This window comes from Durio zibethinus, chromosome 26 (genome assembly GCF_047325235.1).
Source record: "Durio zibethinus cultivar Kanyao isolate XHJ-2024 chromosome 26, ASM4732523v1, whole genome shotgun sequence".
Lineage (NCBI taxonomy): Eukaryota > Viridiplantae > Streptophyta > Magnoliopsida > Malvales > Malvaceae > Durio > Durio zibethinus.
Genome location: NC_143187.1, coordinates 6,182,744 through 6,205,209, shown reverse-complemented (window position 1 = coordinate 6,205,209; position 22,466 = coordinate 6,182,744). Strand labels below are relative to the sequence as shown.

Below are 22,466 nucleotides of genomic sequence, written 5' to 3'. Positions count from 1 at the left end.
TATATAATTATACAAAAAAATGAATTCGTAAAAAAAGAAAGAAAGAAATTTCAAATATTAGAGTCTAAAACTGAAAGGAGAAAATTGTAAACAAAAATTGAAGCATATTTTTGTAATTACACATTAGTAGCGAAGAAGAGTCATCCATGTTTCAAATTCTTGAGTTAAAACTACAAAAGCACAAAATACATGGAAACAACAAAAAGCGTTGTCCCGAGAAAAACATAATCTCTTTCTCTTTCTTTCTCTCTCTACTGTATCTTTTTGGACAGAGAGAGTAGTGTAGAGAGAGAAAGCAAAGTCACCTCCACTTAGAAAAAGAAAGAAAAGATTGCGATTTGAGAAATGAGTAAAGCATAAACCATCCTGTCATTCTTAGGGTTTTCTTCAAACTTACAAAAAAAAAACCATAAAGTTGAACTCTTTAACTTCATCATGTAAAACTACAACAACGAAAGAAAGAAAAAAGAACCACCCAAATGCAGGTACCCATTTGAGAGTTGATTCTGAGGATCCGATTCCTTACTCCAAGATCTCACCATTTTTTTCTTTTTTAAGGTAACTTTTTTTCTTTCTCAAACGATCCAACCCTCCCATTTTCACATTAAGTAAAGTTCAGTTCTTTCTTGGGTTTTTTTTTTTGTTAAATGGTATTTGTTTTGCATTTTATGTTTTGTTTAAGTGGGTGGTTTTAGTCCTGTTATCTTGGTGCTTTCATTTTCAATTTCTGTATCTTGGGTTTTATGGGCTTAGTTTAGTTTATTTTAGTACTTGAAGTTCTGCCTTTTGGGTGGAATCAGATCTGGTTTGTGTCTGGTTTATATATCTGATGAATGGATTTCTATTTTGGTGCCAAGAGTTTTATTTTTCTTGGTGCATTTTTTGTTTTTCATCTGAATTTTTAGATTGAGATCCATTTTTTAAAAAATTTTTTGGCAAGTGTTTGGGGTCTAAAATTGGTATTTTTTTTTCTTAAAGTTTTTGGGGCTTCTAATTATCTTTACTCTTAACTTTTTTGTTAGTATAATGTCTTTTTTTTTTTTTTTTCGTTTTGTTTTAAGTGTGAGTTACTCCTGTTAAGGTATTGGTTTCCTTGTTTGATTTGCACATGCAGGGTTTAATAAATTAGAGTTTTAATTGTCAGTGAAATTATTAGATAATATAATCTTATTTGGGATCTTTTTTGTATGATTTGTTTTTCGTTTATATGGTTTTTCCCTGTTTTACTCCAGAATCTGCATTGTTGCTTTGAAGTCTTATGTTTGAAGTTATGCTGATTATGGCACCACACAGTGGCTTCTTGTTGTGCTATGAAGCATATTTGTGTACGTGAAGCATTAGACTAGGGAATTTTGTAAATATCATAGAGAGAAGATGAAATCCGACACACTTCTTGATTTTGCCATTTTCCAATTGTCACCAAAGCGCTCACGGTAAGGATATCATTCTATGACTTTTTGTATTGCTCCTAATTTTCTTTTTACTTAAAACCATTGCTATTTTTTTTCCCTGTGGGCAGATGTGAATTATTTGTTTCCAGCAATGGTATCACAGAAAAGCTTGCTTCTGGGTTAGTAAAGCCATTTGTTACTCATTTAAAGGTGGCAGAAGAACAGGTTGCACTTTCACTTCAATCAATTAAGCTTGAAGTTGAAAAGAGTAAAAATGCGGAGACTTGGTTCACAAAAGGAACACTTGAGAGGTTAGACATTTTCAATAACTGTGTCATTTCTTTCCATTTCATGTTGATATTTTTGGCTTCATATTTTGATACTATTGGCATTTGTTTCCAGGTTTGTGCGGTTTGTTAGTACACCGGAGGTTTTGGTGGTGGTGAACACATTTGATGCAGAGATGTCTCAGTTGGAAGCAGCTCGAAGAATATATTCCCAGGTATTAATGGCCTTCATCTATGGCCTATGGGGAAAGCTTTGTTTTGTTAATTTGATGCAGTTTTACTTTACAATTGTACTGAATCTTGGAACCATTATGTTTCAGGGGGTGGGAGATCAGCCTTCTGGCGCATTAGGTATGTTTTATTTTCCTTTGTTTCTATCATGAATGGATTTCTTTTACTGACTTTGTTAACTTTACAAGTTATTTTGGTTTTGTCTTATGTTTCTGCATTCAATTTATGTCATGCCTTGAGAAGATACTTTATAAATCACCATGATTATAAATTACCATGGATGGTTATTCTTGTTTCCATTTATCAGACACTTGATCTTGTGTTTGCTCTTACATATGTATAATTAAGTCTGCCTATAAAGTAATTGAATTAGCGTTTCAGTTTTTGATACAACTGTTAATCATCATTCTTTAGAGCTTGATTGAGATGGGCAATATTTAGGTAAAATCTCGATGGGTTTGTATCCCTGTGGCAAGTCATTGTTGAAAACTAACAGTGTTTGGATAATTTGTGATAGGTGGGGATGGTGCAGGACTGACGGCAGCCGCTGATGCAACAAAGTAACTTTATTTATTTTTTTTAAGCTTTTACATGTCTGTGGTGTTATAATTTGTTTGACTGAATTGTGATTAATTAAAATGGATGATTGTGACATCAAATACTGCTTCACATACATGTTTTGAAAACTGTTAAGTTGATTTCTTTTGAAACTTTATAACTGCTAGACATTTTCTATGCTTTAAGCATTGAAGGGATTGGCAGTGAAGTTAATGATCAGAGATGGGCCCTTTGATGATTGATATATGCTGACATGCTCAGGAATGCAAGGCTGGCCTGCCTTTTCTAGTATTAGGAAGTTTGGAGTTGTTACAAGTAGAATTTATATAGGACTGTACAGAAACTATTGAAATGATTAAGTTTCACTCTTGAGATGTGAGCTGGTTGAATAAAACATTGCTTAGGAAATATTGATTTTAGCTATGCAGAAAGAATATTGCCTGAGTTATTGCATTTGTTAATTGTGGAAATGGACAGGAAGTTGCTCTGAGTGCCTGAAAAGTTCCATCCCAAAACAGCTGTTATTGCTAAAATTGGATCTTCCATTTGCTTCATCACCTATGCTTTCTAATTTGATTGTTGTATGTCCAATTTGCACAGGAGGGAGCTTTTAAGGGCTATTGATGTACGACTTATTGCTGTTCAGCAGGACTTGGCAACAGCTTTTACTCGTGCATCTGCTGCTGGTTTTAACTCTGACTCTGTATCTGAACTCCAACAATTTGCAGATCGGTTTGGTGCTCATCCCTTGAAGTAAGAACTCTAGAAATCCTTTTCAATGAGATACTGTGTCTCTTTGTCTGTCTCTGTCTGTCTGCCTGCCTCCTGAGTTGGCTATGCTGCTTGTTAAGTGGGTCTTGGTTAGGGTGAGATAGTAGTCTTTGTGCAGCTGTATGTCTCTTATGGTAAACACCACCTTTTGCAGTGATTTTGTACTGCACATCATTAAAGGTTAGATAGGAAGTTATTTCTTGATTTTGGTCCAGCCTGGTATGAGAACAATGTGAGATGGGACAATGTTTCTTTTGTTACTCTCAGCTTTTGAGCCACTTCATTTTAGCTTCAAGCTTTCGGTAAGTAATAAGGAAAAGTAGATGGAAAATTTTCTCATCTACTGACTAGCCTGAAATATAAGAAAGGAGGTGGACTAACCTAACCATTAGATCAAACAGTTTTCTACCTCTCTTCCTTTCCTTCCAAACATAGTGTGAATGATTTGATGATGTTCATCCATTTTCCAATTAAGTGGAAGTTGCACAAGGCGTGAGCGCTTTCTCTAAGGATTGAAAAGGAGGGAAAAGAGCAATTCAATGCAAAATTAAATGTTGGTTTAAAATTTCCTTCTCTTAGACCATTTCATTACTCAATTTGTTTAGCAGCGATCATGTCTGACGTGGTCAGTTCAATCACTAAGCTCTTTTTTTTTCTTTATAACATTTGGATTTTGGAGAGACAGAAGAGTTGTCACCATATAGGTTCATATTGTTCAATAGGTTTTTCTTTTTGGTCAGAGGTTTTCAATAATTATTTGACTACTTATGTTAAGATTAATCGAAGATTTGTAACTGACATGCGCCCTTATAAATGAACTTTTTTTTCCCTTTTAAAGCATATAGAGATTTCAACATCATAGAAAAGGCTGATGTTTCCTTTTCTTCCCCTTCTTTCATTTTAGTTTTGACGGTTGTAGAAAGGGCTTGATGTCAAACAAATATGTTTCATGGCAACATAGTCTTCCTGTCCTAGTTGGTTTCATGGCAACATAGTTTTCCTGTCCTAGTGGTGGGGTTCGCTCAGCTACCAGTCAGACTTTTCAAGCGGTTTTGAGTTATAATCATTATTAGTAGGTTAGAGGTCTAAAAGTTACTTGAAGTGGTACTTAGTCAAAACATAATCTAACTGCTAAGCTATTTTAAAAATGAAATCTTACCATGTGCTTAGTTGAAGGCAACCTTCAATGAATATAGATGGCCTAAAATGACATCCCTTTTGTATTTTTTTCTATTTAACTTTCATCAACTGATTTAAATTCTCTGTCGTTACATGTCGGGTTAATCTAAAGATGATTGTCTTCTATTTGTTGGGCATGAAAGGTCCAAATTGTAGTCATGTTTCTTATCAACATATCCTGATGATTTCAGCTGTTGAGAATTAGACAAATTGCCAGAAGTCTTTCTTTTTGTTTTCTTTTGAATATTTGGGTTTGGGAGCATTGGGTTCCCTGGCAAAGTGGATCACTTAGTGGAAAACGAGGATGGAAAATGTTGAAATTGTTAATGTGTAGCAGTAAGTACGCCTTAGGAATTCCCTCATAATTGTGGACAGTACTGTCATGTTGGGCCCCTAATGGTAAAAAGGGAAGGCCGCCAATTTTGCCTGGAAATCATCACATACTGCCTGATATTTGGCTGTAACGTTTTGCAATTATGTTTGTCATATTGTCCTTATTGTTATGGACAAAGCTGGTATCTTTTGTCAGTGAGATATGGCCTAATCCCCTCCACTTTGGAACCCGACCTGGTAATTTAAATTAAAAAAATCCGGACTATGTGTGGATAATTTAGATTTTAACTTACTGGTAGGGCAGTTTCAGAGTTTCCAACATTTTTGTACTTCTCACCTTCACTTTTCTATCAGTTTTTTTAAACAAATTTTTAATAGTAAGAAAATGTTAGTAATAATTATTCTCATGTAAGTTTTTAAAAACTTGTGCAGTGAGGCTTGCACCAAATTCATGTCACTATGCCAGAGAAGACCAGAACTGATTAGCCGATGGAAACTTGGTGTTGATGATCAAGTGGTCAGAGCCTCATGGGGATCTGACATGTCAATTGATGACCCCAATGAAGACCAAATTGGGTCCCATGTTAATGGCAAGCCCCACCAACCTTCCCAGAATAAACACCGAGAACAACAACTACAACCAAACACTATGCAGACTCAGCACCATTTAGACCAATCAAAGCCAGCCACATCTCAACAACCAAAGCCCTCAAGTACTACACAACAACGTTCTGAAAACGAAAACAAGGAAGAGGAGGCTGTGACTGAGCCATTACCTAGTCAAATCGGTCAACCTGCTAGGCGGCTTAGTGTGCAGGACAGAATCAATCTCTTTGAGAACAAACAGAAGGAGAGCTCAAGCTCTGGAGGCAAACCCGTCACTGTTGGCAAATCTGTGGAACTGAGAAGACTTTCATCTGATGTATCATCTGTGCCTGCAGCTGTTGAAAAGGCTGTCTTAAGAAGATGGAGTGGTGCAAGTGATATGAGCATAGACTTGGGTAATGACAAGAAGGATGGTAACACAGATAGCCCCTTGTGCACAGCCTCCTCATCTTCTGTGTCTCAAGGTATAAATAACATGTTTCAAAGTTTATCTGAGCATAAGGAGCAAAAAGATGAGAAGGGTTTGAGAGAGAAGGTAAGTTCAGTTAAAGTTGAACCTATGAGTGGTCCTGGTAGAGCTGCTGATTCTGGGTTGAAAGATCAGGGAGAAGTGCAAACATTGCAAGTACAGGTTGGTAATCTTTTGGGGAAAGAAGAGGATGTGGGATTGAAGGGGCAAATGAATTTGAAGGATAAACTGGGATCGCAGAACAGCCAATATCAGTCTTTTACTGGTAAGTCAGAACAGGTTGAGTTGGGTGATCAAGTGGTTTCTCAGGAGAAGGTTAAGGGTTCCTTAACAGGAGAGATGGGACGTTCAGAGGTGCAGTCTCGAGTTTTCCTTGATAGGGCTGTAATTGTGGGGGTTAAAAAGCAACCCACTTCTCAGTTCCAGGTTGAAGGTTTTGCAGATGCAGTGGGGGATGCCACACCTGAGGGTGAATTAAAGAATAGAGTGGAGGCTCAAGGCAAGGACCAGTCGGTAACACAATTGCGTCTTAGGGCTCCAGGCCACTCCCGTACATTATCAGGGCAGTTTGAAGGTGGTATTGGACTAAAATCTAAGGAGGCTCAGTATAAAGGCAGTGAAGGTGATCAGTTCACTCCTCAGCCACAGTGGATATCTATTACTGGGGAAGTTGAGGAAGTGGGAAAGAAAGACTTAGCATCATCTGAGAAGCCAATAAGCAAAGTTGAGGGTTTTGGAGTCCATAAAATGAAGTTCAAGAAAGAGGTTCCGGTAGGTTCTGAACAGAGCAAGAAGTCAAAGGGTAGGAGGGATGAAGGTGGTTCTATTTATGCAAATAACAAGTCTGTTCTAGGTAAAAAGGTTCCTGAGACTGAAGAGAGTTTAAGTGCTCCAATGATGCCAGTAGATCAAACTCAGAGGCTAAGGCAGTCAAGGGGAAACCAGGAGCTGAATGATGAGTTAAAAATGAAGGCAAATGAACTTGAAAAGCTTTTTGCAGAGCACAAACTTCGGGTTCCTGGTGATCAATTCAGTTCTGCTAGGAGAAGCAAGCCTGCTGATGTGCAGATTGAACAGGAAACAAGCTCACAGTGCAAGAAACCGGTGGCAGTGGATGTATCTCCTGCACAGATGCCTGACAAAAACTCAATGTCTGAACCAATGGGGAGTTTGAGTAATATGGATAAATTTTGTACTCCAACAAAGATGGTAGATAACCAGGACTATGCTGACAGTTTGAGGCTGAATTTCTCTGGTATCAGCTTTTCAGATGATTCTCGAGGAAAATTTTATGAGAAGTACATGCAAAAGAGAGACGCAAAGCTGAGGGAAGAATGGGGTGCTAAAAAGGCTGAGAAGGAAGCCAAATTGAAGGCTATGCAAGATATCCTTGAGCGAAGTAGAGCTGAGATGAAGGCCAAATTTTCTGGTTCTGCTGATAGACAGGATTCTGTTTCTAGTGCTCGTCAACGAGCAGAGAAAGTGAGGTCATTCAATTTACGATTGCAGAGGGAACAGGTATCCCCCATAGCCGTTATATTTTCGGGAAATAAATGCTAAAATTATAACTGGTAGAATTGGACCTTTGTTTTTAAGTTTTGGGGATCTCAAAAACTTCTGATTGAATTGTTACTAATTTTGATAAGGTTATGCATTTGGCAGCATCAAATAAGTTCAATTCAGAGTGAAGAAGATGAAGATCTTTCTGAGTTTCCGGATCGGAAGTACTATGCACAGGATAGATCATATAATGAGGCATCTTTAGTCGATCGTTCTTCTAGGAGCTTCAACCCTAAGAAGCTTTTGCCAAATAAAAATGTTTCTTTATCCACTCCTCGCACCACAGTAGCTGCAGTTCCACGCTCAGCAGCCAAAGTTTCAAATCCCAGTTCCGGAAGGCGACGAGCACAATCTGAAAATCCTCTTGCGCAGTCAGTTCCCAGCTTCTCTGATCTCAGAAAAGAAAATGCAAAGCCCTCTTTGGGAGCTGGCAAGACAACTAGCTGTACTCAAGTGAGAAACTATGCTCGGAGCAAGAGTACCAATGAAGAGGTTGCTCTTGGCAAGGATGAACAGCCTCGACAGTCTCAGTCCCTTAGGAAAAGCTCAGCTGGTCCTGTAGAATTTTCTGATTTGTCTGCACTGAACTCTGATGGCATTGTTTTTGCACCTTTGAAATTTGAAAAAGAGCAGATAGAACAGAGCTTAAATGGCAAAACTTTGAAGATTGTGGAAGCAAAACATTTCCTCAGGAAAGGTAATGGCATAGGTCCCGGTGCTGGGGTAAATATTGCAAAGTTCAAAGCATCAGAGGCATCTGAGGCTCCAAAAGGTGAAGAGTCTGATGGGCTAGCATTTGAGGCAGATGATTCCATGGATATGGCCAAAGAAGATGAAGAGGATGAGCTTGAAACTATGGCAGTTGATGATTCTGCTGACATGGAAAATGGAAGATCAAGACTGAGCCAGGAATCTGACAAGTTGAATAATTCTGGATCAGAGAATGGTGATTCCTTGAGGTCTCTTTCTCAGGTTGACCCTGCATCAGTTGCTGAAATGCCTGCTGCAGTGCCCACTATGTTCCATACTGCAGTATCCCTGCAGGATTCACCAGGAGAAAGTCCTGTATCATGGAATTTACGCATGCATCATCCATTTTCTTATCCCCATGAGACTTCAGATATTGACGCTTCCATGGATTCCCCCATTGGGAGCCCTGCATCTTGGAATTCTCACTCACTTGCTCAAACAGAGGTGGATGCTGCTCGAATGAGGAAGAAATGGGGAAGTGCTCAGAAACCTTTTCTTGTTGCTAATGCAACCCATAATCAGTCACGTAGGGATGTCACAAAAGGGTTCAAAAGGTTGTTGAAATTTGGACGGAAAAGCCGTGGGATGGAGAGTTTGGTGGACTGGATCTCAGCTACAACTTCTGAAGGAGATGATGACGCAGAGGATGGCAGAGATCCTGCCAATCGATCATCAGAAGACTTGAGGAAGTCAAGAATGGGATTTTCTCAAGGCCACCCCTCTGATGATGGCTTCAATGAAAGCGAGTTGTTTAATGATCAGGGTAACTCCTATTTTTTCCTTATATGTCAATTACCTTGTTCTTACTTGCTTAGAATATGCGTTGATTATTTTATTTTTCCTTGTCTATTAATTACTTTGAATATTCATTAATTGCATGCATGGTTCAATAATTATTGTTCTAATTAAAAAATTGCTCCGGACTTCTACTTTCATAGAATATCTTCGCTTTATTGTAAAGCTATAGAATATGTTTTTATGCTCTCTTTAACTGTGGAAACCTGTCTGGTTGATGAACACTCATGTTGAACTGGTTTAGCCTATGAGACTGTAATATAGAAGTTACTTTTAAAAAATGAGTTGAATTCTAAACAGTTTCAGGTGTTTACTTCAGTCCTTGTGGGGTCCATTCTCCGGTAATTGATTAAGGAAAAAGAAAAACTGTTAAAGGAGAGACCCTTGTATATATTATCCCGCAGTAGTTAGAATAAGAAATCTTAATGCCTATTGGTTGATTGCTATCTCATGTCTGTCAAGAAGGTTGTTGTTGTTTATAAGGAGCAAGTCACCAGGACACGATTGAGATGGGCTTACTTTAAGGAAAGAAACATATGTGTGCAGTTTTCAAAATTTATGATGCATAGCTGCAAATATTTTAAATTTATTTTTGGCCTGCTAATTCAACTTGATGATGCATGTTTCTTTTCCTTGTTGCAATTTCTCCATTTCTTTTGTTGTATATATGAACCTGATTTGAAAGTAGAGTCATCAATGGTCCCTTGCAGTTCAATCCTTACATACTTCTATTCCAGCACCACCAGAAAACTTCAAATTGAGGGAAGATCATATGTCAGGAAGCTCCATAAAAGGTGACTCCTTGTTAATGTTAATCTAGTTATGTGATGCTTCTCTTTCTTGAAAGTAGTTTATGAAGGCATTCTATTGAACAAATGCTATCCTCTCATAGATTGTTGCTATGAACCTATCACCTTACATGACCAAGTGTGGCTCTATTTGATGCCAGAGGACTTCCCTTTGAAAGCAAAATAGTGCATCTTGAACAAAAAAGAGCATGCTACATGAAAATTGCTTCTGTGGAATCCTGGTCTTTTCGTTGAATCTTCATGCAACCTTTAGGTGCTATCCTATTATTGCCTTAAGAAAAATCTTAACTGAAAGCTCGTATAAAATTAAGCTAATGCTATTGATAATTATTTCAAAACTTCTTTTTCTGAGCGATATTTTAGAACTTCAGTACCAACGGACTAAGCCTCTACTAACATATTGGAGAATCTGTTATGCATATTCAGAAGAAACTCTTAGTTTGTTCTTGTGTTGAGTTTATGGTTTTATTATAGTATACTTGAACAATTTTGCAGCACCACGTTCATTCTTTTCATTGTCAACATTTCGAAGCAAGGGTAGTGACTCCAAGCCTAGATAAAATTCATATGAAGAAAGTCCAGGAAAAGTGCTTGGAATCATCTTAAACAGTAGGGTGTAAAGGAATACATATAAGATACAGATGCTTCAGGTAGGCACGATACAATGAACACTATAACACATCTACAGTGGGACTTGTAAATCTTCATTGAGTCATGAATCCTTCCTCATGATCTAGTGAGTAATTTTCTATAGTTTGTCTTGAGATATGTTGTATATTGTATTGAACAAGAAAAAGCCTATTGGCATAAAGTCATTGTGATTTTGGTAATCCAGAGGCATTCTTTTTGTCCTTTTTCATTTGCTTTTGCCTTGTGATTATATATATATAAAATTGAACTCTTTGTTAAAATCAGAGCTGTTGCCAATGCGGAGTAAAAGAAAACTACTTTTATATTTTCCTTTTTTTTCTTTTCTGGGTGAAATTCCCTTGTCCCTTTGTTTTTGGACATGTTTGTGCTTCTCTATTTACTTTATTCTTATCTGTATTTTCCAAGATAACAAATCCTTCTGGTATTGATTGAATATTCTAGTTTGTGGATAAAATATCTTGATGGGGCAACCCCCATCAGATTCCTAATACAAAAGGTACAGGTCGTAAGCTATGGACAATGTACCAGGTTCTCACATCCTACATATTTATATGTAACATTATTATCTATGGAATTGGAGCAGGGTTCATGGTACTTGCAAGTTACATCAATCCCACAATGGCGGGACATTTTTGTCTGTTAAAGGTACAGTTGCCTTTGTTGTCTCTATTTTTGAGAGCGATTGAAACTTTCCTCAGTGGAAAAGAACCTGTTTAACAGTTTATATACTGTGTCCTCCCTCTTATCATCCTCTAAGTATCATGGTTTTGCTTGGTTTTTTAACCATTCAAGAGATCCGACAGCGGCACAGAATCAACATGTCAAGGCAAAAAGAAAGGAGCTTTCGATGGTCAAGAATTTGCAGTAATCTTTGCTTCTTTAGGTTGGCCTTGGCCTTGGTTCACTCTGCAAATTTAAATACAAAATGCCAAACATGTACATGTCTTAAACGGAGAGAATATTTTGCTTGAATCTTCTAGCTATTCCGGATGGACAATTGGTCAAAAAAAAAAAAAAATCAAAACGATGTTAGTATGGTCAACAAAACCATCTGTTCTTTATTGTATTCGATGTAATTCATGACAAATGGAGAAACCTGGTTTCTGAGCATCGTTTTAATTACGTATGTACGATGTATCAAGTAGGGGAGACCTGTTCAGTGTTTGATATATTTCTCATTTACATCTTCTTCTACGACCCCACAACTGTACAAGAAAACATCCACTATACTATAGTCAATTGTCCAGAAAAGGATTTCTGACATGAAAAACTGTCTTCAAAATACTAAGGAAAGATTTGGGCAGAGGAGGGTATTATTGGGTAGGAATTCAGATGGCACCCTTCCATGTAAAAGTTTGAAATAAAAAACCATAACCTTTTAATTTGTATTCCTTGCCGACCTCGCCTGGCAGGGGTAGATCATAAGTCACTGCCAGCTGAGAATCCTTTTATATATTTTTTTCATTATTTATTACATGGTCCACTTCTTAAAAAGACAAGATCTGCCAACGGTTTGTAGGTATGACCCTTGCATTCTTAACCAGTCGGGGTCGGCTGCTCTTTGTCATTCTTTCTGATCTTAAATAAGCTACATTAGTCTCTGTCACTGGTGATATGTGTAAGGAATTAAAAGAATGAAACCCTTGAATTCAAGACAATTTTGAATTGGGGCAACTACATGATCATGAAAAAGACAAGCGGAATATCCAAAGTTCGTTGACTTCTAGGACACAATCTCTGAGACTTTGGACAGCTCCTCCTAAAGTAGAACCTTGTTTCGTTTATCTTGTCCGTACTTTTTATTCTATGCCTTGTTCTTTTCTCATCTCCTTTTCCTAACACTTTAATTTCACATTTTCAAAATTTTCGTCAGACCCTCTTCTTCAATCTCTTCCCATGGCTGATTCCTCCATCGAAATCGACTACTCCTCTTCCTTAAACCACCACCACCACCAAAGCCATAACACGCCAGCTTCACGCTATGCCTCGAGTTCTTTCACGTCACTCCGTTCTGCCCGAGGGTCCTGCACCACTCTACGGAGGCTCCGCCACCGGACTCCTGCCACGCCTTTTGCCTCGGACGATGATATATCATGGCAAAGTGAAGTTTCATGGCAGTTTGAGCCTTCTGGTTGGCATTACAGCCGCAATATGGGTGCAGCCCTTAGTCCTTGGGCGGCCTCCAGTACCTCATCGCTAAACAGTCAGGCATTTCGTCGACGTTCGGCCAGTGAATATTATCTTTCTCGTACCTCTGGCGGGTTTAGAAGCAGTGCAAATCCGTCCTATGAGCTTTCCGGTTATGGAGCTGTGCCGTCAGGGAGGCTTGAGCTTCAAAGCTATGTTGCTAGAGACTATGACAGTTCATCGCATCTCCCTTTGGGAGATCATAGTAAGTCTCATCACGAAATTTCAAGGCTGGCTACTATTAAAGAAGGGAATAATAGAAATGGTGCTAGTCCTTTGGCTGACGAGGATGAGCTTAGCACTATAGATTATGACACTCCAGAATATGTTGAGAGACAAATACGCTTATTAGGGACTGATTCTAACCTTCATGCAGGTGCTGGTTCACGTTCGTTTTCAGTTTCACAGGCTTATATGGATGATGATCAGGACGATGTTTCACATGGAGGACATCATCATGGTCGTGATAAGCAAGTTAGGAGTCATCACACGAGGCACAAGGTGGACAACGATCTCGATCTAGTAATGCAGCATGAGCTTGACGGTCATGATGCTTGGCAATCAACTGGTCATCATTTTGGTGGTCATCATCGGTATAATGACCTTGGCCTGTCACTGGATTTCAGTGAAGATGATAATCCAGGGCATGGTCATGGTCATGGTCATGGATTATCACATCATAGTGTTCATAGTGACCTTGATGGGCATCTTCAAACGAGACACAAGTTGGAAGGTCTTGATCATAAGTTGCATCAAGGGCATCATGGTCATGACACTTGGCAATCAACAAGCCATCAATTCGGTGGTGATCATGATCAGTATGATGACTTTGTTCCGGTACCGGATTTCAATGAAGATGAAAATGAGGAAGAAGAGGACGCAGAACCACCAAGGCCAGTTGGTTTATTTAGTTTGTTCAAGTATTCAACAAAATGGGATATAGTACTTGTGATTTTGGGTTGTTTGGGAGCCTTGATAAATGGGGGTTCACTTCCCTGCTATTCTTACCTTTTTGGTAAGTTTGTGAATAAAATTGCTAAAGAATCATCCAACATGATGAAGGATGTAGATAAGGTGAGAATTGAAACAATATTATTAATACGCAATTTTCCTCGTTCACTTTCTCCAAATAGTATTTTGGTGATCAACAATTGTCAAAAATTGAACTTTCTTGTCTGTTACAATCAATATGATCAAAGATATAACTAATATTAGAAACTCTTTTTTTTTTTTTCTCCTGCTATATATCTTCAGATATGTATACTTATGTCTGGCTTGTCAGCAGTAGTGATGATTGGAGCATATTTAGGTAATGACAACATAAATAGTCAGAACTTCTCGTTTCTTTGTATCTTCATAAGTAGTAGAAATGATTTTTCATTCAATAAATGGCAGAAATTACCTGCTGGAGGCTGGTTGGGGAACGTTCAGCTCAACGAATTAGAACAAAGTACTTGAGAGCAGTTTTAAGACAGGACATCAGCTTTTTTGATACAGAAGTGAGCACGGGTGACATTATGCATGGTATTTCAAGTGATGTTGCTCAAATCCAGGAAGTTATGGGAGAGAAGGTTAGCCCTTGATTTTATTTGCATCTCAAATGCTCGTAGGGTTCTGTCTATTTCTTTTCCAGAAGTGTGTTTCATTAGTCTGTAAACCGGAAACACTTTGACTTTACCTTCTTACACTGGCAACTAGCACTGAATCTGATGAAGTGTTCAATACTTGAATTATAATTTGCAGATGGCACATTTCATTCACCATATATTCACCTTCATATGCGGTTATGCAGTTGGGTTTTTGCAGTCATGGAAAGTGTCACTGGTAGTTTTTTCTGTTACCCCATTAATGATGTTTTGTGGTATTGCTTATAAGGCTATTTATGGTGGTCTCACGGCTGAGGAAGAGGTAATAAATTTTACAGTTATTGGAAATGTTTTCAGTGTCGGCTTGTTAGTCTTAGTATTTTGGTTCATATTTTTGGACTTACAGGTTTCTTACAGAGGAGCTGGTACCCTTGCAGAGCAAGCAATAAGTTCAATTAGAACTGTATTTTCTTTTGTTGCTGAGGACAATTTGGCAGCAAGATATGCTGAATTATTGGCCAAATCAGTGCCTCTTGGGGCAAAGATTGGGTTTGCTAAGGGTGCAGGAATGGGGGTTATTTATTTGGTTACATATTCAACATGGGCATTGGCTTTTTGGTATGGTTCAATCTTGGTTGCTAGAAAAGAGATTTCTGGCGGTGCAGCAATTGCTTGCTTCTTTGGTGTCAATGTTGGGGGAAGGTAATGAGCTCGTCTTCTCTCTCCAACTCTCAATTGAACACAATTACACCTGCAACTGCTAGTGCTTATTGTTAAAGAAATCTCCTTATACATACTTGAAACGAATTGAGCAAGATGAAAATTTGCTTGCAAAGATTTCTGATTCCAATATGTTTCCTTTGAATATTTCATTCTCTCCAAACACAAGAAGTAACCAAAGGTTGTCCTGATCTTTTTTCAGGGGCTTGGCATTATCATTGACATATTTTGCTCAATTCGCTCAAGGCACCATAGCAGCAGGTCGGGTATTTGATATTATAGACAGGGTTCCTGAGATAGACCCTTATAATCCCGAGGGAAGGACATTGTCCAGTGTTCGAGGAAGGATAGAGTTTAAAGGTGTAACTTTTTCTTATCCATCTCGTCCTGATACTACAATTCTCAGTTCTCTCAATTTGGTTATTCGATCAGCAAAAACTCTTGCATTGGTTGGAGTCAGTGGAGGTGGCAAGTCCACCATCTTTGCTCTCATTGAGAGGTTCTATGATCCTGACAAGGGTAGGTTCATTAATTATCTCGTTCTAATAGTTTAATTGAGCTTAAATATGTGATTTTGGTAAAAGCATTGTCTATTTAGTTCCTAATCTTGCTGGGTCTTTTAATTGGTAGGAACCATCTCCTTGGATGGCCATGATTTAAGGACACTACAAGTGAAGTGGCTAAGAAGGCAGATTGGTATGGTTGGGCAAGAGCCAGTTCTCTTTGCCACCACCATATTGGAAAATGTCATGATGGGAAAGGAAAATGCCACCAAGAAAGAAGCTGTTGAGGCTTGCGTTGCTGCCAATGCCCACAGCTTCATCTATGACCTTCCACAAGGATATGATACTCAGGTCAACAACCCAAACATTGACATTCATATTAATGAACTTCTTTATGCACAATCAATATATATATATATATATATATATATGTATGTATGTATATATTACTAACCTGATTTTCAAACAAGTTATGTTTTGAGTTCTGGATTTGAAAATGGATTGCAGGTTGGAGCAAAGGGAACTCAATTATCCGGAGGTCAAAAGCAGAGAATTGCTCTAGCTCGTGCCTTGATTAAAGATCCTAGAATCCTTCTCTTAGATGAGCCTACTAGTGCCCTGGATTCCCAATCTGAGGCAGTTGTCCAACAAGCCATTGACAAGATCTCCAAGGGCAGAACAACAATTGTAATTGCTCACAGGCTAGCAACAGTAAGAAATGCCAACACTATTGTTGTTCTTGATCATGGCTCAGTTGTTGAAACTGGTAACCATCACCAGCTAATGGAAAGAGCAGGGGCCTATTATGAGCTTGTCAAGCTTGCTTCTGAAGCAGTTTCAAAACCTACACTGAATGAGAAAAATACTCAAAAGGGAATTGAGTTTCCCACACATGAGAAATCGGGCTATGAAGCACCAACATCACCTTATGTGTACGAAATTTCAAGGTCAAAGTACTTAAATTCCATCCAGGAAGTTAATCAAGTAGAGGAGGAAATGCAACAAAGGCCAGAGTCTAGAAATTTTCAAATTTCAGAGATATGGGCTCTACAAAGACCAGAGCTCATCTCACTTTTACTAGGTTTAATGTTAGGTATGGCTGCAGGGGCTATTCTCTCCATATTTCCCTTCCTTTTAGGCTTAGCTCTTCAAGCTTACTTTGATGACAGCGCAAAGAGCGAAGTTGGGAAACTCTCCTTGGCTCTGGTTGGCCTAGGCTTCGGTTCTATAATTTCCATGACTGGACAACAAGGCTTCTGTGGTTGGGCTGGAACAAAGCTCACGATGAGGGTGAGAGATCTCTTATTTCGCTCTATACTAAAACAAGAACCTGGTTGGTTTGATTTTGAGGACAATTCGACTGGAATCCTTGTTTCAAGACTCTCTGTTGATTGTCTCAGCTTTCGATCAGTCCTCGGGGATCGGTACTCAGTCTTGTTGATGGGTGTGAGTTCAGCTGCTGTGGGGCTTGGTGTCTCATTTTTCCTCCAATGGAGATTAACCCTATTGGCTGCTGCTGTTACTCCTTTCACTCTTGGTGCAAGCTACTTGAATTTGATTATAAATATTGGACCAAAGTTAGATAATAAATCTTATGCCAAAGCTAGCAACATTGCTTCTGGTGCAGTTTCCAATATAAGGACAGTGACGACATTTTCTGCTCAAGAAGAGATAGTTAAATCCTTTGATAAAGCTTTATCAGAGCCTAGGAAACAATCATTGAAAAGGTCCCAAATTCTAGGCCTGACACTTGGTTTCTCTCAAGGTGCTATGTATGGTGCATATACTTTGACGCTTTGGTTTGGTGCCTACCTTGTAAAACATGGCAAGGCAAATTTTGGAGATGTATATAAAATCTTTCTCATTCTTGTGTTAAGCTCATTTTCGGTTGGACAACTAGCTGGCCTCGCACCTGATACTACCATGGCTGCGACAGCAATTCCTGCTGTGTTTGATATCATTAATCGTAGGCCACTGATTGGTAACTTCGGAGACAAAGGTAAAAAAATTGAACGTTCCAAGCCATTGGATATCGAATTGAAAATGGTGACATTTGCATATCCATCTAGGCCTGAAGTGATTGTGTTGAGGAACTTTTGTTTAAAGATCAAGGGTGGTAGCATGGTGGCATTGGTAGGTTCAAGTGGGTCAGGGAAATCAACAGTAATATGGTTGGTACAAAGATTTTATGATCCAAATCAAGGGAAGGTAACGATGGGAGGCATAGATTTGAGGGAGATCGATCTGAAATGGTTAAGGAAACAAATAGCCTTGGTAGGTCAAGAACCGGCTCTGTTTGCTGGAAGTATTAGGGAAAACATTGCATTTGGAAACCCAACTGCCACATGGGGTGAGATTGAAGAGGTTGCAAAGGAAGCTTACATTCACAAGTTCATTAGTGGTCTCCCTGAAGGCTATGAAGCTCAGGTATGGTCTATTTAGCCCCCCTATTTAACCATTAGTCTATTCTTCAATTTGTCTCAGACTTAATATAAATACAAAGAATTGCAATAGCAAGGGCCATACTGGCAAATGATTCTTGTTCTTGATAGGTTGGGGAGAGTGGGGTCCAGCTATCAGGCGGTCAAAAACAAAGGATTGCAATAGCAAGGGCCATACTGAAAAAATCAGGGGTGCTGCTGCTAGATGAAGCAAGCAGTGCCCTGGACTTGGAATCGGAGAAGCATGTCCAGAAAGCACTAAGGAGGGTTTCACGGCGAGCCACCACAATTATAGTTGCCCACAGGCTTTCAACAATTAGGGAAGCCAATATGATAGCTGTCGTGAAAGATGGTGCGGTTGTGGAGTATGGTAGCCATGATTCACTTTTGGCTTCCCATCTTGATGGTGTGTATGCTAGCTTGGTTCGGGCTGAAAGAGAAGCCAATGCCTTTTCTTGAGATGATACTTTTGAATTTAGCCAATTAAAACTTCATCTAAGAGCTTTGGCCTCTTGACCAAATCTTGGTGTAGGATTTCCATTTCTGTTTCTGTTATATACCTCAACAATGGGATTCTAGAAATGAAAAAAAAAAGAAGTTACTGATTTGATTGTAGAGTATTCAGTAACTTAATGCGCAAGAAATTAATAATTTTGTTTGTAGATTGAAAATGGAAAAGAGAAAGAACGTGTCATTTATATACTCTTCATTAGCTTAGCATTTTCAAGGGTCATAACAATGACACAGATAATTATTTAGAATTTGGTTAGTAGTCCTCTCCAAGCTTCACCTATCTACAGATACACACCCAAAGTTAAGAGGAAATTGATCCCTATGAACTTATGTAAAGACTAAGCTATTAGGTTTCTTGGGGATAATGAACAAAATTTTATTCATTTCCTGCCATAACTAGAATCACAAACTGAAGAAAACCACCTCCCCAACCATATAAAAAGGTGAAAGCAACTATAATCACAGTAGAAAGGCAGCAACAGAGTTCATGACACATAGATATAACTAGAGAAAAAGGTGCCTTCTTGAAGGCAATCAAATACTTGAAACATTTTTCTTTGGATGAATTATGGACCTTTTCTTCAGTCACAATGCATAGGTTTTTGAGGATGAAATTATAGGAGTGTTTTTCAAGCAAAATCTTTTCTTAGAAATGTGAAGTAACGAAAAGAAAATTATGATTATGGCAGTGATTTACACATTTGCATTATTCAAGCGTGGGTGGTCTTAATCAAGTGATAACAAGTCTTAACGTGCACCTAATTTTAATTATCCGCAGTTGCACACCAAAAGTCTTGGTCCATTAATAGAATAAAATTTTGGCATGCAAATTAAGAAGAAGGGGACGTTTGGAATACCCTCACCTTCCATCTAAAACTCCATTCCTTCTACTTCTAAAAGGAAATGCGACCACGAACTGACCCAAGGCAACTTTACCAAAGTGCCCATTGGATATAACAGCAGTCGTGTCCTAAAGAAACTATTTTTGATAGGGGCATGTGAGTCATTGTGTGCCACATTGAAGAAATGTGGACCCAAGGTCGAAAATTCCCCCACGGAAACATGTCTCTTGGCTTTTAAGCCAAGAGAAATTGATGGTTACGTGCCTGGCATGCAAAGCTTTAGAGATTCTTGAGGGTTTGCAGCAATGCCCACTTCACCCAAAAAGGCCAATACTCTCATTTGGTTGCTGAGACTGTAGCCTTATGTGAATAAATTTTCTTTTTGATTCAAGGGCCCTGTTCTTGCGCCACTACCTTTCACCCGGTTCCTCAGCTCTTTTCAGGTTCTCGATTCTTTGCATTAACTATAGTAAAACTAAGGTGTTATATACAACTGTAACAAGAATTTCTATGAGCTAACACTTTCAGAATTTGATGGTTGAATCAGGCAAAAGATCCAATTTATAGTAGTGAGAAAATTCCAGGCTGGAGAATTCATAGACTGGAAAGGAAGAAAAAAGATTAATGGCATCACTTACACCAGGAGTGCTATTAAAGCTTCTTCAGAGTATGAATTCCAATGTAAAAGTTCGAGGGGAATATCGATCTGTGCTCCTGCAAGTAATCAGCATTGTGCCTGCTTTAACAGGATCAGAGTTGTGGCCTAACCAAGGTTTCTTCATCAAAGTATCCGACTCCTCGCATTCAACATATGTTTCGCTGTCACAGGATGACAATGAATTAATCTTGAACAATAAATTGCAACTTGGTCAGTTTTTTTATGTTGAGAGAGTGGAAGCTGGAACCCCAGTTCCCATTCTTGTTGGTATCAGGCCAGTTCCAGGAAGGAATCCTTTTATAGGCAATCCAAAGGATTTGATGCAGATGTTAGTGCCATCCGAGTGTCCAGTGGCGGTTGATAATGAAGGAAATAATGGTTCAAAAACAAAGGAATTAGTGGAAATGAAAGAGGTGAGCCCGAGACAGAAAATCGTTATCAAAGAGGAAAAAGCAGGTGTTGCATCAAGGTATATGCAGGGTATTTTGCCATCAAATCCTAAAGCAAGTGGACCAGATTCAATTAGTTGTGTGAAAAGCACCGAGAATGAGAGCTGTGGAGCAGGTAAAAAGGGAAAAAGCAAACAGCAGGAACCTAAAGGTCAGGTAAGATTCTTGTTTAACAAACAGTTTCATGTTGATGAAAATAAACTTAAGATTCATGTCTTTACAATTACAGTAGGGTATAGCATTACAGGCACACCCGGTGACTCCTACCCGTAGTAGGCCAGAGGTACCAGTCTCGAAGCCCGAGGTTGTTGCATCTAACACCAAGGAAACTATGGTGCCTCCCAAGGGCACACCTGTAAAACGCTCTTCAAGTAAACAGGAAAACATGAACTTGAATTGTTTGCCAAACAGCAAAGAAAAGAATAATTTGCCAGAGACAGGTTCGTGGAACACTCTGCCTGCCAGTCTCTTAAAGCCAGGGAAGGTATATATACACCTATCCTGAAAGATTTTTAGGTTCAATGCTTTGAGGCAATGCTTAATTGTTACATCTTTCACAATCTGGATTGTGCATTGCATTTTATTTAGCACATTTCTTCTATTAATTTCAATTAACTGGTAAAAGAAGACTTCCCTCTAGAATGAGAAAATGTCCTAATTGGATCGAAAATGATGAATCCTACGGATAATTGAATGAAAAATTCTATAACAGCATAATTCTTATTTATCATCTTTGATCATCATTTTTACAAGGGAATGCTTAGAAGAAGAAATTTAGCTTCTTTGGTTGCAGCAGATGCTCAAAGGGAGGCATCAATGGCAGCAAATCTTGTCAAGTGTCTTTGGTAAGTACATTTTTTCAGTCCAAAATTTTCAATGGCGATTTTTTTGGTTCCGATTAGTCAGTAAAGAACACGATGAATTGAATGCTATACTTGTAACGAAGATTTTCCTAACTTCCATATTTTCTTCCAGCATGTTTGCTGATATATGCTCCTCTGCCTCACCTGAGAACCCCCATCTCTCTCTCACCAAGTTCTTCACCCTTCAACAGCTAATTGACCAACCAAGTGTTGCAACAAATTTAAAAGATAAGCCACTTCAGTTATCTACTCTTCCATCTGTGCTAGACAAAGAAAAGTCTAACAAAAGGAAAGGTCTAACCCATGAAAAAAGTACATTAAAGTCTCCAAAGTCTTCAATACAGTCGAGTGGAGCTGAGAAACTAGAATGGGCCAAAGGAGATGGTGCCAAAGAGATAAAAGAACTGAGGGGAATTTTGCTGCATGAAACAAGAACTTGGTTTTTGAAATTTTTAGAGGAAGCATTGGATGTTGGATTTCGGATCAGTACCCAGGAGAAGAAAGGAAAAATTGCCACAGGACGAGTGATGGAGCAGGACAACCATATTGCTGTCACATTGTCACAACTTAAATTTGCAAATGAATGGTTGGATAAAGTACAAAGGAGTTTGAGCTCAGATAACACTGGACTGATGGAAACTGCGGAACGGTTGAAACAAAAAGTTTATGCTTCTTTGCTTAGCCATGTGGACTCAGCAGCCTCAGCTTTAGAGAGTCGACCTTGATCGCAGTTGAATCAGCATGAAAAGGATGGTTTTAAAGCTTTTTTGTCACCTACTGTTTGTAATAACTTAAAAGTATTTAAGGTGATACTAATTTTCTGGATGACTTGAGGCGCCAAAGAGAACTATAGACAATTTGGCCATATATTTAAGTTGTGGTTGTCTTGTCAGCAAACCTATGACTAAGTCATTTGTGTATAACAATAAAGTCATTGAAGGTTCACTTCAACCCACATTATTTATTTTAATTTTAAGCCTGCAACAAATGTATTATTAAAATTTTAAATTTCTGAGTATCAAGAGGAAGTACCGAGAAAATTACCTTTGCGCCGAGGGGTATGCTCACTGCCTGATGATTACATCCTTGGGCAAGCAAGGGAGAAAGAGCAAAATATACGGGATTCTACTTGTTCTAAAGACATCAGAATGTAATAAAGCCTCAACCTGCTATAAGATTTCAGGCTTGTGCTTGGTAAGGGAGAGTGTCCAAGCTGGAGAACCAGGGCACAAGCAAAATCTCACAGATCCTTGTCTGATAGCTTTAGCATGTGCCCTGCTTCTCCAGCATGGCTTACCCTCTCTCCGTCTCCCA

The 22,466-nt window shown here is 38.7% G+C and overlaps 3 protein-coding genes across 14 annotated transcripts; all 3 read left to right on the top strand.

Moving 5' to 3' along the window:
- The first annotated feature begins 207 nt into the window (after nt 1-207).
- Nucleotides 208-11,570, top strand: LOC111274727 (uncharacterized). Of its 7 annotated transcripts, none has more exons than XM_022859604.2 (12): nt 208-558; nt 1,233-1,433; nt 1,520-1,702; nt 1,794-1,893; nt 1,999-2,029; nt 2,427-2,469; nt 3,068-3,220; nt 5,183-7,343; nt 7,488-8,898; nt 9,641-9,724; nt 10,974-11,035; nt 11,183-11,570. In XM_022859604.2, the coding sequence occupies exons 2-12, from the start codon at nt 1,375-1,377 to the stop codon at nt 11,306-11,308; spliced, it is 4,413 nt and encodes a 1,470-aa protein (XP_022715339.2). In that variant the 5' UTR covers nt 208-558; nt 1,233-1,374; the 3' UTR covers nt 11,309-11,570. The 7 variants fall into 7 exon arrangements, with proteins under 7 accessions (XP_022715339.2, XP_089611699.1, XP_089611700.1 ...); XM_089755573.1 differs by having other exon boundaries at nt 1,294-1,433; nt 11,183-11,485; XM_089755574.1 differs by having other exon boundaries at nt 9,668-9,724; nt 11,183-11,485.
- Nucleotides 11,571-12,001: 431 nt separating this feature from the next.
- On the top strand, nt 12,002-18,501 carry LOC149511275 (ABC transporter B family member 19-like). Of its 3 annotated transcripts, XM_089755572.1 has the most exons (10): nt 12,002-12,782; nt 12,954-13,651; nt 13,832-13,886; nt 13,973-14,148; nt 14,321-14,485; nt 14,570-14,865; nt 15,086-15,402; nt 15,514-15,737; nt 15,894-17,813; nt 17,939-18,501. In XM_089755572.1, the coding sequence occupies exons 1-10, from the start codon at nt 12,287-12,289 to the stop codon at nt 18,284-18,286; spliced, it is 4,695 nt and encodes a 1,564-aa protein (XP_089611698.1). In that variant the 5' UTR covers nt 12,002-12,286; the 3' UTR covers nt 18,287-18,501. The 3 variants fall into 3 exon arrangements, with proteins under 3 accessions (XP_089611698.1, XP_089611697.1, XP_089611696.1); XM_089755571.1 differs by having other exon boundaries at nt 12,174-13,651; nt 17,939-18,431; XM_089755570.1 differs by having other exon boundaries at nt 12,174-13,651; nt 14,321-14,865; nt 17,939-18,431.
- Nucleotides 18,502-19,444: 943 nt separating this feature from the next.
- LOC111274728 (protein CORTICAL MICROTUBULE DISORDERING 1-like) lies at nt 19,445-22,101 on the top strand. Of its 4 annotated transcripts, none has more exons than XM_022859607.2 (5): nt 19,445-19,625; nt 19,730-20,440; nt 20,529-20,773; nt 21,043-21,134; nt 21,265-22,101. In XM_022859607.2, exons 2-5 carry the CDS (start codon nt 19,807-19,809, stop codon nt 21,875-21,877), a joined length of 1,584 nt encoding a protein of 527 aa, XP_022715342.1. In that variant the 5' UTR covers nt 19,445-19,625; nt 19,730-19,806; the 3' UTR covers nt 21,878-22,101. The 4 variants fall into 4 exon arrangements, with proteins under 4 accessions (XP_022715342.1, XP_022715343.1, XP_022715341.1 ...); XM_022859608.2 differs by having other exon boundaries at nt 19,730-20,445; nt 20,537-20,773; XM_022859606.2 differs by having other exon boundaries at nt 19,730-20,445; nt 20,522-20,773.
- The last annotated feature ends 365 nt before the right edge of the window (nt 22,102-22,466 follow it).

Coding starts and splice junctions, on each gene's coding strand:
- LOC111274728 (XM_022859606.2), top strand. CDS start 19,807: ATGGCATCACTTACACCAGGAGTGCTATTAAAGCTTCTTCAGAGTATG. Junction 20,774..21,042: donor GTCTCTTAAAGCCAGGGAAG/GTATATATACAC, acceptor CATTTTTACAAG/GGAATGCTTAGAAGAAGAAA. Junction 21,135..21,264: donor AATCTTGTCAAGTGTCTTTG/GTAAGTACATTT, acceptor ATTTTCTTCCAG/CATGTTTGCTGATATATGCT.
- LOC111274727 (XM_022859604.2), top strand. CDS start 1,375: ATGAAATCCGACACACTTCTTGATTTTGCCATTTTCCAATTGTCACCA. Junction 8,899..9,640: donor CGAGTTGTTTAATGATCAGG/GTAACTCCTATT, acceptor GGTCCCTTGCAG/TTCAATCCTTACATACTTCT. Junction 11,036..11,182: donor GACATTTTTGTCTGTTAAAG/GTACAGTTGCCT, acceptor TAACCATTCAAG/AGATCCGACAGCGGCACAGA.
- LOC149511275 (XM_089755570.1), top strand. CDS start 12,287: ATGGCTGATTCCTCCATCGAAATCGACTACTCCTCTTCCTTAAACCAC. Junction 14,866..15,085: donor GGTGTCAATGTTGGGGGAAG/GTAATGAGCTCG, acceptor ATCTTTTTTCAG/GGGCTTGGCATTATCATTGA. Junction 15,403..15,513: donor GTTCTATGATCCTGACAAGG/GTAGGTTCATTA, acceptor TTTAATTGGTAG/GAACCATCTCCTTGGATGGC.